Raw genomic sequence first — 17,903 nt, 5'->3', positions numbered from 1 at the left:
TACAGCCTTATTCTAAGATTGATTCAATGGTTTTCTCCCCTTATCAATTTACACACAATACCCCATAATGACATCACAATACCCCATAACGACAAAGCAAAAAAAGGTTTTTTAGAAATGTTTGCAATTTTTTTTATTTTTAAATACACTGAAAATATCACATTTAAATAAGTATTAAGTCCCTTTACTAATCATTCCCTAGATCCTGACTAGTCTCCCAGTCCCTGCCGCAGAAAAACACCCCCCCCCCCCCAGCATGAATCTGCCGCCACCATGCTTAACCGTAGGGATAGTGCCAGGTTTCCTCCAGATGTGATACTTGGCATTCAGGCCAAATCTTGGCTTCATCTTGTTTCTCATAGTCTGAGAGTCTTTAGGTGCCTTTTGTAAAATTCCAAGCGGGCTGTCATGTGCCTTTTTCTGAGGAGTGGCTTCTGTCTGGCAACTCTACCATAAAGACCTGATTGGTGGAGTGCTGTAGAGATTTTTGTCCTTCCGGATGGTTCCCCCATCTCCACAGAGGAACTCTGGAGCTCTGTCAGAGTAGCCATCAGGTTCTTGGTCACGTCAATGACCAAGCCCCTTCTCCCCCGATTGCTCAGTTTGGCCGGGTGGCCAGCACCAGGAAGAATCTTGGTGGCTCCAAACTTCTTCCATTTAAGAATGATGGAGGCCACTCTGTTCTTGGGGACCTTCAACACTGCAGAAATGTTTTGGTAGCCTTTCGCAGATCTGTGCCTCAACACAATCCTGTCTCGGAGCTCTACGGAAGATTCCTTCAACCTCATGGCTTGGTTTTTGCTCTGACATGCACCGTCAACTGTGGGATCATATATAGGCAGGTGTACCTTTCCAAATCATGTCCAATCAATGGAATTTACCACAGGTGAACGCCAATCAAGTTGTAGAAACATCTCAAGAATGATCAAAGGAAACAGGATGCACCTGAGCTCAATTTTGGGACTCATAGCAAAGGGTCTGAATACTTATGTAAATAAGGTATGTTTTTATTTTTATACATTTGTCATTATAGGGTATTGTGTGTAGATTGATGAGGATTTTATTTATTTAATACATTTTAGAATAAGGCTGTAACGTAACATGTGGGAAAAGTCAAGGGGTCTGAATACTTTCTGAATGCTCTGTATTTATACCCTCGGACTAGGTGGAGTCAACTCCTTGCACATCGAGACAGCCAATACATCTCTGTTGCTACTTAATGGGTTGCTCTCACTGGTGTAGTCATGGCCCTGCCTGATGCTAGAACCGTCCTGGGAGTCGAAGTGTGTGCGCGCAATAGGACTGTTCCTTCTCACTTCATCTGACCTGACCTCGGGCCGAATTCCTCGCTCCTCACTACTCTACGACTGTCCTACCTTATCAGTGACTGAAACAAGACTGTTGCCCTGTGCCTCCCTCTTTACGAGCCATGACATTTATCAATAGCATGTTTTGACATAATGTAAGATTTCTGCACTCCATTGTGTCAGTCAGTAACTGTCCATACACCTAGTTGTTATCCACCCTCCATTGGCCCTAACATATACATTCCTTATACATGTAAAGCACCAATAAGGTCTAGTATGGTAACGTGAATAAGTGTATTTCAAGCTAGAACCCAACAATGGGCAAGTAGAGCAGCCCACTTATTGCACTGCAATGAGCAGTAGGTACTGTCAGGTCTCATGTTTCAGACTGGTGTTAGAGGGACCGCATTGGGATCTAGAACCTCCTATTTTACTAAACAGTTTAGTGACATTTCCAAGGAGCTGTACAACTCTGTGTCCATGGAAACCACATGTACTATCTGTTTCTGAGAAATGTTTTGTCCAAGCTGGACTGACTCAGCTGAAAAGGGGAAGAGCAGTCAGCTGAATAACAGACACATTTCTGTAGCCTCACCTGCCCTGTTCTCCTCAGACAGAACTCACTTTTTTTTCTCACACACACACACACACACACACACACACACACACACACACACAGCAGCAACTTAACAGTGGGCCATTATTGGGAGACTGTAGGGGTTTTCTGGGTGTAGTCATGGAGCTCTCTCTACACCACACTTCCTGTGTGTCTCTATAAGCTACACATTCAGGATATTACCATGTTTATTTGTTCTGATATTCACAGCTGTCTGCTCATTGTTTCCCAACGTCTCTGGCAATGTGAAAATTGTGAGTGTAATGTTTTATATTATAGTGGTGATTGTGAAGTGTGTTGATTCTTCTCTAATAGTTCTTAAGCATTCGGCTCAGACTGTAGGTATACTGTGAGGTCACATGTTTCAGGCTGGTGTCAGAGAGGAGATCCGGAACTGGTATGACCGACTTGCTATGCAAATATACACATTTCCAGTTTCCTGTCTCCTTTCTTTCAGCGGGCTGTAACGGTAGAGGACAGGATGATCAGGTGGCGGGTGGGCTCAGAGTGTGGTATGACTGCTGATCACTTCTCAGGAGGAAGGGGGGCAGGGTAGGGTTTTTCTAATAATATAACAGTGACAGCATACATACGAATAGACAACCACAACGTAAAGAAATACTCCTGCTAATAGACCAGCCAGAAATCCCAGCATGTATTGTGCCTAATCAAATCAAACTAAGGATGACATTTTGGATGTTATAATGGAGGTAGCTGAGGACCAGTAGGATATTGTAATGGCCTTTTCTCGGTGGATTCTAGTGGTGGAGTCTTTCCAGAGTTAAGATATCAAGATGGTAGTAGATCCACTGTGTTCAAGTGAGCAGTGCCCCCCCCCGTGCCTATCTGCTGTGATTTGAAATTTGCTGAAATTTCTGTTGGCCTGCTGCTGCCTGGGCACGGGCTCCGCGCCTGCTGCTGACGTCACTCACAAGCACTTTTTCAGCCAGGCACGTGTCTTGTGACTGAGTATGTGACAGAGAATTTTTGTGTCATTTTTTTGTGTCACCCCCCCCCCCCCTGTGCCTCTCTCCCCCCCTGTGCCTTCCCCCCCACCCCCCTGTGCCTCCCCCCCCCCCGTGCCTCTCCCCCCCACCCCCCTGTGCCTCTCTCCCCCCCACCCCCCTGTGCCTCTCTCCCCCCCACCCCCCTGTGCCTCTCTCCCCCCCACCCCCCTGTGCCTCTCTCCCCCCCACCCCCCCTGTGCCTCTCTCCCCCCACCCCCCTGTGCCTCTCTCTCCCCCTCCCATGTGCCTCTCTCTCCCCCTCCCCCCTGTGCCTCTCTCTCCCCACCCCCCTGTGCCTCTCTCTCCCCCTCCCCCCTGTGCCTCTCTCTCCCCACCCCCCTGTGCCTCTCTCCCCCCCCCCCCAGATTTGTACCTTGTCAGTTTGGGGATTTGAACTTGCAACCTTCCGGTTACTAGTCCAACGCTCTAACCACTAGGCTACCCTGTGGAAAAAGTGAAGGGGTCTGAATACGCTGTATATCACTGTGTCAATGCATATGAAGTAACAGGTTATAGAGCAAACAACTCAATTATCACAACACAGGTTGTAATATGGCTTTTTTTTCTGGCTTGGCTTCCCCCACTGATTTTTCCCATGCACCGCTACTGGCACACTTATTATACCTACATGACCTGACAATAAGAATAGTTATATCCTCCTCATTGTTGTCAAGTGAGAGATTGACATTCATGAAGATTCCTTTAAATCCTCAACCTGGAACTTGAGACAATACTTTACAAATATGTCAAATCTTAATATGACTTTTATTTACATATGCACGGCAGAGAAATTCTGATGACTTTTCCACTCGCTGATATACTGTATCATTCTCTACAAGACATGTTTTACAGTAAAGTGAAGACCACACCAAAGACGTACCCAACACCTTGAAATTCTTAAGAATGCCAACACTAAGAGCAGAGATATACAACCTCTAAAAGCCAGTTTACATGAAATGTGCAAATATATATTTCATAGCATCAATGACAAAATACACAATATAGCTGTGTCTTACTGGATATCAACTTCCAAATGAAGAAAATGAACAAAAAAACTATGTATATGATCTTGCTACTTGTTTAGAAGGCACATGGTGTGCATTGCCACTTAAAATGGCCACATCTTAAAAGGTAGTAAGCAAGTACCTGCTTGGAACTGCATTCCAATGCAATAACAAAAAGGACATGATGCCATGAGGGTGTTCTTTTGTGCCTAAAATGTCCATTTCAGGCTACCCACAAAATTCCATTCACACCAACATATCAGTTGCGTTGTTTCTTCAACACTGTTTGACAGTTTGACTGGATCTCACTACGGCATCATCTCTTTCTAGTTCTTGTTAGGAAGATCAGCAAAAGGGGTTACATGTAGAGTGTGTGGATGGTCTGGGGGGAAAAAAAGTATTGAATCCGTGACTATATTATAAAGGTTTTTCTGGTCCAGTAACGTTGATGATCCTGACAGTTTGAATCATAATGACAATGAACAGAGTAGCCTTTCTTCTGGAGGGGGAAAACAAATGTACATATAAAATATGTCCCAAAGCTACTTCCATCCAGAGTGTGTAAATTATTCTAACCGTAGCCCCACAAATGTCTGTATGTAGAATGACATACAGATGCAGGATCTTAATATGACCAGTTCTTCAGAGCAGGAAAATAATCCTGCAACAACAGGTGTTGATACATTTTTCCTTAGGGCAAATCAAGTCTGACATTTTAAAGTGGAAATTACAAACTTGAGAAGTATTTTTAAACCTTGAATACACCAGAAGTTTGCATTTCCTGCAGCAACAGTGATCAAATTAAGATCCTACACCTGTACATTTGCTGTGCTTAAAGTATCCAAACCCATGTAATTCTCATCATCTTGAGACTGTCATAAATTCCACCAATAATATTTGAAAAATATCCTGTACAAAAAGTGGAATATATGGGTGCTCACACTGAAAAGTGAAGGTCAATTTCATTGAAGGAAATTGGATGGGTAATTGGAAAATTAGCTCAGATATTTATTGGGCAAGTTAAATAAGCACTCTATACAAAGAGAAGCATTCTAATTTTGTTAACATGCTTGTATCGGCGACTTCCAGATCAAACTCCCATTGACTTCAAAGCATGATGTATGCAAATGCTCAAGTTGAGCATTGTTTACATATTAGGATTCAGCCCAAGGTGCTGCACCAATGTTCCTAATTGCCATGTAGCTTTCCATTCACCAATCAAGTCTACCTCAGACATGCGAAGAGATCCATAATCCTTTGGACATGGGAAGCATCTAAGAAAATACCCGTCTTTGTTTAACCCCTTGTGGCCAATGGACCAAGCTCAGTCGAGCCAAAGAAATAGATTACTTAAATGGAGAGGTCCGTTCTAGTAATTATATTTCTATTAGTAGAGCAGTCATGTGATAAGCCAACAGAGCCTGAGGGGGAGAGTGGGAAAAAGATGGAGAGGAGAGAAGGAACACTTGACAATCAATAATATTTGCTTTGGTTTGGCTAAAATGACCCAATTTAGCCCTCCTGTCCAAAGTCCTCTGTGAATTTTCTCAGTTTGTCCAAATCCTGATCATTGACTGTTGGCTTTGTGCTGGTCAGGGATCTCAGCATATCAGACTGCGAAGAATAAAAAGAGAGACATGATCAAAAGGTTATTCAACAGTCTTGTTTTCCCAGAAACAGATTACCATTGAGGCGGGGAAACGGATAACTGAATAATATTAATCAAGTATTATTAATAACTTAATTCTTTTTTTACACTCACCATACAAACAACTGGCTCACATAGCTTTTCCCCAGGGACGTCCATCCATGTCATCTCGATGCCATTCGGGTCTCCTGGAGAGCATGGGGTCAAAAGGTCATCTACCACGATGTTGGGGTCGTCTCTCGATGACCCTCGTACCTTCAATAACAATGTAATTTGCAGTGTTACAAATTAAACTCAACAGCTGCACCATTGAGAGCATCTTGACTGGCTGCGACACCACTTGGTATGGCAAATGCTTGGCATCCCACTGCAAGGCACTACAGAGGGTAGTCCGTACGGCACTGGGGCAGAGCTCCCTGCCATCCAGGACCTCTATACCAGGCGGTGTCAGAGGCCCTAAAAAGCGTCAAAGACTCCAGCCACCCAAGTCTGACGGTTCTCTCTGCTACAGCACAGCAAGCGGTACTGATGCATCATGTCTGGAACCAACAGGACCCTGAACAGCTTCTAACCCCAGGCCATAACACTGCTTAATAGTTAACCAATAGCTACCCCGACTATCTGCATTGACCCTCTTTTCACTCATCACATATGCTGCTGCTACTGTTTATGATCTATCCCTACCTCAATCACCTCGTACCCCTGCACATGGACTCGGTACTGGTACCTGGTGTATATAGCCATGTTATTGTTACTCATTGTGTATTCATTCCTTGTGGTATTATTTTTCTATTATTTATATTTTTTTCCTCACCGTGTTGTTGGGAAGGGCCCGTAAGTAAGAATTTCCCTGTTAGTCTACACCGGTTTGTTTACGAAGCATGTGACAAATAACATTTGATATAGGGATTATCACTGAAAAATAAATAGACAGCGTTATTCAATGGTCGTCATTATGGAGACGTACCCGCTTGAAGTGAGTGGCTGACTGAACTTTTCTGACTGGTTGCATAAGCGCGTCTCTGACGATGACGCTGACGTCAGCCCCTGAGTACCCGTCTGTCTTCTTTCCCAGGGTGACGAAGTCAGAGTCGTTGAGGCTGGTGGGGGTGGCGCCCAGGTGGAGCTTGAACATGAAGGTGCGGGCGTGTTCCTCGGGCAGGGGGATGTAGATCCTCTTCTCGAACCTGAGATAATTAAGGATGAGTTGTACTGAATGTATCACACCTACTCTACAGGAAGAAGAATACATCTACAGGAAGAAGAATACATCTACAGGGTAGGTCTGAGCAGCAACAAAAAGCGAAGAAGCAGTGCTGCTGAGTTTCCTAGCTTCAGTCCAGTGTGTTCACGGTATCACCAATCACGTTCAAGCTGAGTGGTAAAAGTGATCATACATTTTTATGGCTTTGGTGTCACAGTCAAGAACCATAAAGGACAAGTTATTTGTGTACACTGTTGAGATGGTAGGCTAAGCCAGTGTAAGAATGTGACATTACCGTCTTCTGATAGCAGAGTCCAACGTCCAAGGGATGTTGGTGGCCCCGAGCACCAGTACACCATCGTTGTCATTCCCAACCCCTGTGGAAAAATTCTCATTAACAATTTACAACCATTTTCACTTAATATGAGCAAAACACCAATACAGTCCGCTATAATATCCAGATACATATCGTTTTCTGGCTCTCTCACCCTGCATCTGAACCAGGAACTCTGTCTTGATGCGGCGAGCTGCCTCACTCTCATTCTCACTCCTGGAGCCGCACAGCGAGTCTATCTCATCTATGAAGATGATGGAGGGCTTGTTCTCCCGTGCAAGGGTGAACAAGTTCTTTACCAACCTGGAGAGGAGAAAGGAGCATCAACATCAAGGTGAGCAGTATCCGGGACACAGATTAAACCTAATACTGGACTAAAATAATCTCTATTAAATTAGCTATTTAGTCCAGGACTAGGCTTAATATTAGGTCTAAATTACAAACAGATTAAAACAGCAGCATTGGACTTTACGTCTCTCCACAATTCCCTGGATGAAGAGTAAAATCTCACTTTTCACTCTCTCCCAGCCACTTGGATACCAGGTCAGATGAGGAGATGGAAAAGAAGGTGGAGTTGTTGGCCTCTGTGGCCACAGCTTTAGCCAGGTAGGACTTTCCTGTTCCAGGAGGACCGAAGAGTAGGATCCCCCTCCACGGCGTTCTTTTGCCTGATAGACAGAGGTTGTTGGGAGAGGTCGTGAATAAAATTGGGGCAGAAATAGACTAAGCTTTTCATTAACAAATGAATGAAGGGTAATAACCAATTGACTGTGTACTATACAAGAATGAATGGATTCATTTATTTTCAGTATATTCCTAAGGCTGATCAAATGTTCCAACAGTGGAGGTTTCAGCATGTTTTTCATACATTCAAAATGGTTCTTTCCCCATTAATTCTGTGGCGATCTGAGGCAGTAACACTACGTTACCTGTGAAAAGATGTGGGAATTTGATTGGCAAAATAACAGCTTCCTTCAGGGCCTCTTTGGCTCCCTCTAATCCGGCAACATCATTCCACTTGATGTTTGGCTTTTCCATAACGATAGCCCCTGAAAAACACATCCAGTATGATGGGAACATACAAATAATTTTACAGTGAAGGAAAATGATCAGTCACCTCATGTGAAAATCTAATAATTACAGTGCCTTGCAAAAGTATTCACCCCCTTTGGCGTTATTCCTATTTTTGTTGCATTACAACATGTCATTTGAATGGATTTTTATGTGGATTTCATGTAATGGAAATACACAAAATAGGTGAAGTGAAAAAAAAAATTCTAAAAAAACAGAAGTGGTGCCTGCATATGTATTCACCCCCTTTGCTATGAAGCCCTGAAATAATTGGGGCGGCAGGGTAGCCTAGTGGTTAGAGCGTTGGGCTAGTAACCGAAAGGTTGCAAGTTCATATCCCCGAGCTGACAAGGTACAAATCTGTCGTTCTGCCCCTGAACAGGCAGTTAACCCACTGATCCTAGACCGTCATTGAAAATAAGAATTTGTTCTTAACTGACTTGCCTAGTTAAATGAAGATAAAATCAATTTAAAAAATAAGATCTGGTGCAACCAATTACCTTCAGAAATCACATAATTAGTTAAATAAAGTCCACCTGTGTGCAATCTAAGTGTCACATGATCTCAGTATATAGTTACACCTGTTCTGAAAGGCCCAATGTCTACAACACCACTAAGTGGCACTATGAAGACCAAGGAGCTCTCCAAACAGGTCAGGGACGAAGAAGTACAGCTCAAGGTTGGGTTATAAAACAATATCTGAAACTTTGAACATCCCACAGAGCACCATTAAAGCCATTATAAAGAAATGGAAAGGATATGGCACCACAACAAACCTGATAAGAGAGGGTCGCCCACCAAAACTCACAGACCAGGCAAGGAGGGCATTAATCAGAGGCAACAAAGATAACCCTGAAGAAGTTATCCCTCAAAGCCCAGACCTCAATCCAATTGAGAATCTGTGGTAGGACTTAGATTGCTGTACATCAGCAGAACCCATCCAACTTTAAGGAGCAGGAGTGGTCTTGCCTTGAAGAATGGGCAAAAATCCTAGTGGCTAGATGTGCCAAGCTCAGAGACATACCCCAAGAGACTTACAGCTGTAATTGCTGCAAAAGGTGGCTCTACAAAGTATTGACTTTTTTTTTAGGGGGGGGGTGAATAGTTCTGTTGTTTTTGTCTAGTTTCACAGAAAATATTTTGCATCTTCAAAGTGGTAGGCATGTTGTGTAAATCAAATGATACAAACCCCCTCAAAATATTTTTTAATTCCAGGTTGTATGGCAAAAAAAAAGGAAAAATGCCAAGGGGGTTGAATACTTTCACAAGCCAATGTAAACGAGTTAGACATCTCAACAGGATATGGGAAAACTGAAAGTAAAGTGGAAATGAGCCAAATCACCTTTTTCACAATTCTATAGTATGTCAGTGTTGTGATACATACTGTGGTAGTTTCACTTTGTAAGTGATAACTAACCTGAAAGTTGGTTCTGAAACTTCTTTTTTTCTGGGTTGTCTCCTTCATCGCTCTCATTCCTGCACAATAATAATCCAAATAGGTTGACTCATCACATTCCAAATCACTCTGTATAACAGGCTAAACCCTTCTCACACATAACAAAGCCTGCTCCTGCACACACCCTTTGTCATCGGCTTGGGACTCCTTCACAGGCTTGGCAGGTGGAGCCTTCTCTTTCTTCTTTAGGTATTCTTTGAGCTTCTCTGCTCTGTCCAGGTACTCGGCACACTTGGCCCTGATGCTCTGTTTGGCTTTATCGCCCTGGGATTCATCTGACAGGAGAGAAATGGACGAATTATATTTAATACCATATGAAGAATCTGTTTTTATTTAGAAAATGTATGAATAAATCACAATTACAGTAAACTCCCCTAGACTATGACATTCTGTGAAATGGAAAAAAATGATGCATTCTGCTGATAAGTAGAAGTAGACACTGGACAGATTAATCTGATAGGTTCCAATAGTTGCCCAGATACGTTTGACAGGTCACTACTGTAGTGAGATTCTAAAATGTCCCCATTAGCCTATATGAGACAGAGGTGGTGATAAACAACTCCACACAAACCAATGGACTGAACAATCCAGAGACTGTTACAACCCTAAAAGAGAAAAGAGCATTATGCAAATATCCCGTTGTCTTAAAGCATACATTTCACTACGTGTAGGAAGTACTGAACAGCTTGTTGGTATAAACGCAGGGCCTCGTCGTAATTCTGAGCTTTATCCTCCTGGGCCGCCTTGCTGGCCAGATCTATGGCTTTCTGAAAAACAGGGATGAGAACATTATGAAAAAACAAAGACAACAGTAAAAACAAATTGAAAGGATTCGCTGCAGGATAAGTTTGATCTGGTCAATCACAATTAAATAACTCTTGGATGCAATGGCATAACACAAGCACGTAGTTCTAATTACAGTAACTAGAAGCAAGTACAGTAACTGTTCCTATATATCAAAAACATGACCCCATATGCAAGGCTTTATCTAGAGCTACAGTTGTGTATGTACATGTTCCATGAAGTGATACATGGCACATGCATAGCTCAAAATGTGACCGACCACCTGTAATACAGAGTATGTTGCAATTTCACTTCCCACAAAATGTTTGACTGACAGGGAAGACATTAACTAGTTAATGAACTATTAACTAGTTAATTAAAATATTCAGACAGTAAGCTTAGCTAACGTTAGCTATATCAACAATCAGGTCACGAAACTAGCTTTGTGATTAGACAGATAGCTAGCTAATGGTAGCTAGTTAATAACATTATCAAGGTACTTGGTTGCTATTCAAATTTCGGATTGTCTCGTCTTGGCCTTGTTGCGGAGGGGAGCACATTTAGAACTAAAAATGAACCGGTCAACTTTGCAACAAGGCCAAGACGAGACAGCTATCAAAGCAAGCTGATGTTATCAAAGCAAGCTGATGTTAACTAACCATCTTCAATCAGGCTTAAAATAACTTGATAGTGACTACTGTCAACATTAACTGCTGTCATTTCAAGTTGGCGACCTCGAAGCAACAAAAAACAACAATTCCGCTAGCTAGCGTCCGAGCTAACAAGTTAGCGTATTACCGTAGCCAGATAGATAACAATCAGTTAGCTAACGACACTTAGAAAAAAATTATCACAGTAGATCTACAAATAATAGTTATCTCACAAACGTTCGCTAACTAGTGCCATGCTAACTGGGTGGTTTGTATTTTTGCTAACTACTAGGTACTGTAGCTAGCCGACGTTAGCTTTCCCAATTTACCTGTAAATTGTTGTTGGCAGCCATATGATTACTTGTAAAAAATAAAAAATGCAACGAACAGGCCCTTTATTTGTTAATACTTAAATTGCAGCCCGGAAAAGTCGATATCCAAGCCTTTTATTAGATCTTTGAATAACTATACATTAATAAATACAAAATAATACACTTCCGCGTTATCAGACACGGAGTTGATTCTCACGTGACCGGGAAATGTCCGCGTCATTCATAGACGCACCCATCTCTGGGTGGCAATACGATATTGTAGAGGGATGAAATGTCAAATGTGTAGGGTTAGGATCATGTTGACATGTGAAGGATATGCAGAGTGCACATCTCCTATTAGCTATATCCTTACCTCCATAGAGTTGCCAGGCAGATTAATGGAAAACTGTCAATCCAATTAGGCTGACATAGGTTTAGGCCTACACTGGCATTTACATCGGACCATAGAATTAGGAATTCGTAATATAATTGAATATATGCATTGAACAACGTTAATGACCGACATTTTTGCAAAAATTGTTTATAGAATGTTCCACTGTCTAATTACCTCTTTATTTTCGATATACTCCTGTAGTTCTTCCACTCTGTCCAGGTACAGTTTACACTTTTCCCTGATCTTCTGGTTGCCCTCTTTACCCTGTGGTTCACCTGAGGAGAGGAGTTTTAAGTTGTTGACGGTGACACAGGTTATTGTAGAGACCATAGTTTCGGCTTGCCTGATGTCTCAAACGGAATTCTTCCACTGCTCTTTGTTCGCTACATACTTCAGGCTGAGACTGCAATCCTTGCTTAAAAATTGACAAATTTGGTGGAATACCTACGTGCAGGAACGATCCGAATTGCTGCCACAATTGCAACCTTCTCCCAGAGCAAGGAGTTTGGGTAGCCAGACATAGCACATCACATGGTAATCACTGACATGCCAATATCCATCCTTCCTCTCTGTGCAGGCTACTACTGCTAAATACTCCCCTTATGGCTAGCAACGTCTCCAGTTATTTTTGAATCTCCAGCTAAATTATTTTCTTCAGTTTGTAAAATTAATTTTGATACTTTGTTGACTTCATGTTGGCCCTTATCGAGCTCTGCTCCTACAGGTCCTTGCGTGCCCACCCGCGGATGCTTGAGAAGTGTGTACCTCTTTTTTCCCCCAGAGTCTTCTGTCATTTTGTTAATGTATTATCATTTTAAAATATTTGATTTAGATTTATCAAGGGGTGCTGCAGGACCCTCAGCAACCCTACTTCCCATGGCTATGAGCCTGTCTCCCGTGTTGAAAATGCACCTACCGGTCTGCTTGAGAAAGGCCTGTTAATATTATGTGATGTTATGATAGTCTGCTTCTAGATGTTTGTATAGTCTTTAGCTTGTAAAGGAGGTTTCAACCAATTCATTGGTTATGTAGCCTACACCTCTGCTTGTACAGTCCGAAACATAGCAATGCAACATTGTCAGAATGTTGAATAAAATAAAATTTGAACTTATACCGGTTGTCTGTGCGGTCGGTCCTTCAGCAGCATGAAATTTGAGACAAAAGACACCCACAAGAACGTATTGTTTACCCGACTTCTTTTAGTGTTGGTTCTGCCGTTTACATTTCTATCACCTGGTACATACGATTTCATTTGATTTGAAACCATGTAAACTCTTGCAGGCTTCGGTTACATGAATGCCTCACATGCATGTACACATGCGTGCCTTTGCCACGTACATGTGCGTGGCATTGCCTACATAATTGGAAAGCATCGCCACGTTTCGTGCCTACCACTACTCTTGCTCAGCTAAAAATGTAATCTGTCTAATAAAATCACTCCAACAAAATGATTGAGGTAAATTGATCTAATATTTCATAAATAAGAAAAAGTTATGCATAATCCAATGAAGTTAGATCTATAAACTTTATAGATATATATTAGGGGAGCCTAAAGATAAATAATCATATTGCTTAGAGAGAAACATTTTAATCAGTTTTTAATAAAGTGTTACGAAACCAATAACTAGCCTACTAATTTTGCTGCACTTGTCATGCCTTGGGGTCTTAAAGCCCATTTCTGCTTGCTCCACCAAAGCAATCAGGAGGCTCCGTACAGAGGGAATTGCAGTGCCTCGGGAGGCTAATTGGAGCTCTGTACCGCATCGCAGTGTGCGGCTCAAATTTTGTATCTTCGCGGAGGGCTCTGTATCGCTTCGCATTGACATGATTGGTTGACAGTAGGTGGGGGCGGGAGGTCCTTGTATAAACACAAACTACCTTTCTTGACAACAGCTCTGCTCCGTGAAGGATGAATGCTCTGATTTATGCGGAGGCCACATCGTAGTAAATGTGCTGTACGGCCACAGCAGCGATCGGATTGACAATTCAGAGCCTTTTAGGCCAAGCTACATGGCCTGTAACCTGATTAGAAAATAAAGGTGAGAAGTAAGCGTATGCAATGAATTTACATGACATTTGAGTAAAAAATGCTCTTATCCAGAGCAACTTACAAGAACAATTAGGGTTAAGTGTCTTGCTCAAGGGCACATTGACAGATTTTTCACCTAGTTAACTCCAGGATTCAAACCAGCAACCTTTCAGTTACTGGCCCAACGCTTTTAACCGCTAGGCTACCTGCCACCCAAGAAGACCACAACCATAAAAGCCAGAATGTTGAATACAATTACATTTAAACATACTCTACCAGTTGTCTGTGCGTTTTGTCCTTCATCTGCTTGAAATTTGAGATAAAATATCCACAGAAAAGTATTGTTTATCCTAATTTTGTCAAAAATGTTGAGCAGCTGAAGTACAAACCCCACAGACAACCGGTAAAGTACATTTAAATGTAATTTTATTCAACATTCTGGCTTGTAAGGAACGTTTACATGATTTTCAGCCATTAGTTTCAGGCTGTATATACAAATGAATTGTGTATTACAGCCTGATTAATCAGACTAGTCCAGGGCCAACACAGTCATGACTTCCATGGTCAGCCAGTCCAAGCAGATTAGTATTCGACCCAAAATAAATATATAATAAAGGAAACTACAAAAAAGCACGCTCAAACTAAAGATTCAAAATCAATTGAAAGGCCTCAAGGCCACCAAACAAACCAGCAGCCTCACGGCTCTCCCAGGTGGGACACTGACTGACAACAGAGAGGAAGAGGCAAAGTGAGAGGGTCGACTCTGCCCACAATCTGTTCACGCAGATTAAGCGTTATAGAGTTAAGCAGACCAAGTGAAGTGTTTTTGTTTGGGGAGCAATGAGAGAGTGTTGAATTTGGTCAAGATGAAAGTGAATTGCTATTTTGATAGGTGAGGCTTATTTGATTGAATATAAGTTTTATAATGCTTAGGTTGTTACGGGTGTATTGATATATTTTTCTACAAAAGATCATTGGCTAGAATGTTCCCACCTGATCTTGCCTCCTTCCCGATAGCTGGATGCCCCTTTGATTTATTTATTAAATAAAAAGAAATGTCAACTGTAGCCATTTATATTCCTTCATAGTGTGTTTGCCCCGTCCTTCATGGCCAACATCCACATGCCACATTTTAACCAAACTAAGATTTTTTTTGTGTGTCAGCAGTTAGACATTTTGCTAAAGGGAGTCTAGTTGCCCCAAATTACAGTATGTGATGCTCCATACCCCTCACATCTTGGCTAGTGTAAAGTTTTGCAATACAAAATGTGTATTTAATATCTTTCCGATTTTTCTCAGTTTTTTTGAGAACCACATGCAACTGGATACGGACATTTATAAAATACTATTCTTCTAAATCGAGAATTAAGAAAGTATTGGCAAGAACAGGTTAGTTGAAAGATTCCTTGCTGAACTTTACACTAGCCATGCTGTAACGGGTTTGTAGCATCAGATCCCATTACAATTCTGCGGCTACTGAATTGCATGTCCTGTCCGTATGACATTTGGTCCATTTCTTCAGGAGTGATGGTTACATACGTTTTACAATGTGCAGGAAGTACTTGACAGCGTGTTGGTAAGATTTGATAGCCTCTGTGTAGTTCCCAGCCTGGTCCTCCTGGGAGGCTTTCTGTGCTACAGCTATAGCTTTCTGAAATGAGAGTGTGGGAGGGATGAGTTGGGCAGAAAGGAGTGGAAGAGAGAGGGATGAGTTGGGCAGAAAAGTGTAGGAGAGAGAGGGATGAGTTGGGCAGAAAAGTGTAGGAGAGAGAGGGATGAGTTGGGCAGAAAGGAGTGGGAGAGAGGGGGATGAGTTGTGCAGAAAAGTGTAGGAGAGAGAGGGATGAGTTGGGCAGAAAGGAGTGGGAGAGAGAGGGATGAGTTGGGCAGAAAAGTGTAGGAGAGAGAGGGATGAGTTGGGCAGAAAGGAGTGGGAGAGAGAGGGATGAGTTGGGCAGAAAAGTGTAGGAGAGAGAGGGATGAGTTGGGCAGAAAAGTGTAGGAGAGAGAGGGATGAGTTGGGCAGAAAAGTGTAGGAGAGAGAGGGGTGAGTTGGGCAGAAAGGAGTGGGAGAGAGGGGGATGAGTTGTGCAGAAAAGTGTAGGAGAGAGAGGGATGAGTTGGGCAGAAAGGAGTGGGAGAGAGAGGGATGAGTTGGGCAGAAAAGTGTAGGAGAGAGAGGGATGAGTTGGGCAGAAAAGTGTAGGAGAGAGAGGGATGAGTTGGGCAGAAAGGAGTGGGAGAGAGAGGGATGAGTTGGGCAGAAAAGTGTAGGAGAGAGAGGGATGAGTTGGGCAGAAAGGAGTGGGAGAGAGGGGGATGAGTTGTGCAGAAAAGTGTAGGAGAGAGAGGGATGAGTTGGGCAGAAAGGAGTGGGAGAGAGAGGGATGAGTTGGGCAGAAAAGTGTAGGAGAGAGAGGGATGAGTTGGGCAGAAAGGAGTGGGAGAGAGGGATGAGTTGGGCAGAAAAGTGTATTAGAGAGGGAGGAGTGTGGCAGAAGAAAGTAGGACGAGTTGGGCACTGCTGCTACTCAGTCACAGCATCATTCACTGTCACTGTTCATCACATAGTCTCCTATTATGTCTACATTCATTGCTTCATTTGAGTGAGACATGTTTGTCATTTAGCAGATGCTCTTATCCAGAGCAAGTTTGGTTAAGTGCCTTGCCCAAGGGCACATCAACAGATGTTTCACCTAGTTGGCTTGGGTATTCAATCTAGTGACCTCGCAGTTACTCGCCCAATGTTCTTAACCTTTAGGCTACCTGACAAGACAGACTCATTGCATTCTTATGCTCTGATTAGATCATGGAATACATGGAGATGGAGCATCAGCATCACAAGCCACTACTGAATTTCTCTTAGCTGTGTTAAAGTGAAACACTATTTTAAGTGGCTCACAATGGCTTTATTTGGCTCTGGAACAAGCTGTTGTCCAGCAGATTTATCTCAAATGTGGGAGCTCATCTTTGTTAATGAAACCAATAGCTGTAGTGTAGCGATTGCACGTACAGTACAAAATCACCATAGACCTTCTCTTTATAACATACTGTACTATTTTAGTTTGTTTGAATGTAAGTAAACAAGTTGATCAGCTTCTCAAAAGTGACAACACAGCACTAATACAAGAAACACACGCTTGACTACAGTTCTATGATGACACTAGCCCCAAGACGGCTTGACAGTCTCACTCTGACAAGTGGAATCAAACTCATAGGCCCATAAACATACATTACTCATTTACAGGAAAGCATAGATGTGTCTACCAAGATTAAGTGCTATTTACATTAATAGTCAGTCACTTTACCTGTATATTTGTTGGCTCCATTGGAAGTTTTCAGGCAGTCAGTTGCTACTGAGAACCAACACAGTCTGAGACCCTTGATTTTTCTGCTTCGTTTACCCACAGAGCCATTAACTTGTTGCTTATCTCACAGGCTCGTCACAGCACACATGCGTCTGAGAGACGTTCCTGTTGAAAAGAATGACAACAATGCTGAGGGCTGAGACTGAAACCCGCCTGCCTGTGAGTCATAATGACAAACTTGTTATGCAAGTATAGTCAACAGCCCAGGAAAACATTCACAGTAGGATAAAATAGGCTAACATTATTAACCTTCACCCGTATCTGTCCTTCATTTTTTTCTCTCCTTTATTTAACGAGGCAAGTCAGTTAAGAACAAATTCTTATTTTCAATGACAGCCTAGGAACAGTGGGTTAACTGCCTGTTCAGGGGCAGAATGACAGATTTGTACCTTGTCAGCTCGGGGACTAGTCCAACGCTCTAAACACTAGGCAACCCTTCCGCCTCAAAGAGGAAGTTTCATGCAAAGAGGAAGTTTAAAACTCCCCTAGAGGGGATAAAACAGAGAAAAAAGTCTACATCAAATCCAAATAAAGTGCCAGGGTAAAGGAATGTAGTAAGCAGTGGTGTAAAGTACTTAAGTAAAAATACTTTAAAGTACCACTTAAGTAGTTTTTTGGTTGTATCTGTACTTTACTTTACTATTTATATTTTTGACAACTTTTTCTTTTACTTCACTACATTCCTAAAGAAAATAATGTACTTTTTAATCCATACATTTTC

The 17,903-nt window shown here is 42.4% G+C and overlaps 1 protein-coding gene across 5 annotated transcripts; it reads right to left on the bottom strand.

The window, feature by feature from the left end:
• Window positions 1-3,676: 3,676 nt before the first annotated feature.
• Window positions 3,677-17,628, bottom strand: LOC109872024 (vacuolar protein sorting-associated protein 4B). 5 transcript variants are annotated; one of them, XM_020463101.2, is made up of 14 exons: window positions 17,572-17,628; window positions 17,123-17,287; window positions 15,354-15,465; window positions 11,960-12,060; window positions 10,303-10,414; window positions 9,772-9,922; window positions 9,609-9,667; window positions 8,050-8,169; window positions 7,632-7,788; window positions 7,275-7,423; window positions 7,082-7,163; window positions 6,550-6,769; window positions 5,697-5,837; window positions 3,677-5,548 (listed from the first exon to the last, which is right to left on the bottom strand). In XM_020463101.2, the coding sequence occupies exons 2-14, from the start codon at window positions 17,141-17,143 to the stop codon at window positions 5,447-5,449; spliced, it is 1,527 nt and encodes a 508-aa protein (XP_020318690.1). In that variant the 5' UTR covers window positions 17,144-17,287; window positions 17,572-17,628; the 3' UTR covers window positions 3,677-5,446. The 5 variants fall into 5 exon arrangements, with proteins under 5 accessions (XP_020318690.1, XP_020318691.1, XP_020318692.1 ...); XM_020463102.2 differs by lacking the exon at window positions 17,572-17,628 and adding an exon at window positions 17,432-17,553; XM_020463103.2 differs by lacking the exons at window positions 15,354-15,465; window positions 17,123-17,287; window positions 17,572-17,628 and adding an exon at window positions 12,234-12,343.
• Window positions 17,629-17,903: the final 275 nt, after the last annotated feature.

This window comes from Oncorhynchus kisutch, linkage group LG27, assembly GCF_002021735.2.
Source record: "Oncorhynchus kisutch isolate 150728-3 linkage group LG27, Okis_V2, whole genome shotgun sequence".
Classification (NCBI taxonomy): Eukaryota; Metazoa; Chordata; class Actinopteri; order Salmoniformes; family Salmonidae; genus Oncorhynchus; species Oncorhynchus kisutch.
The sequence above is the reverse complement of the archived record's forward strand: the minus strand, read 5'-3'. Positions and strand labels throughout refer to the sequence as shown.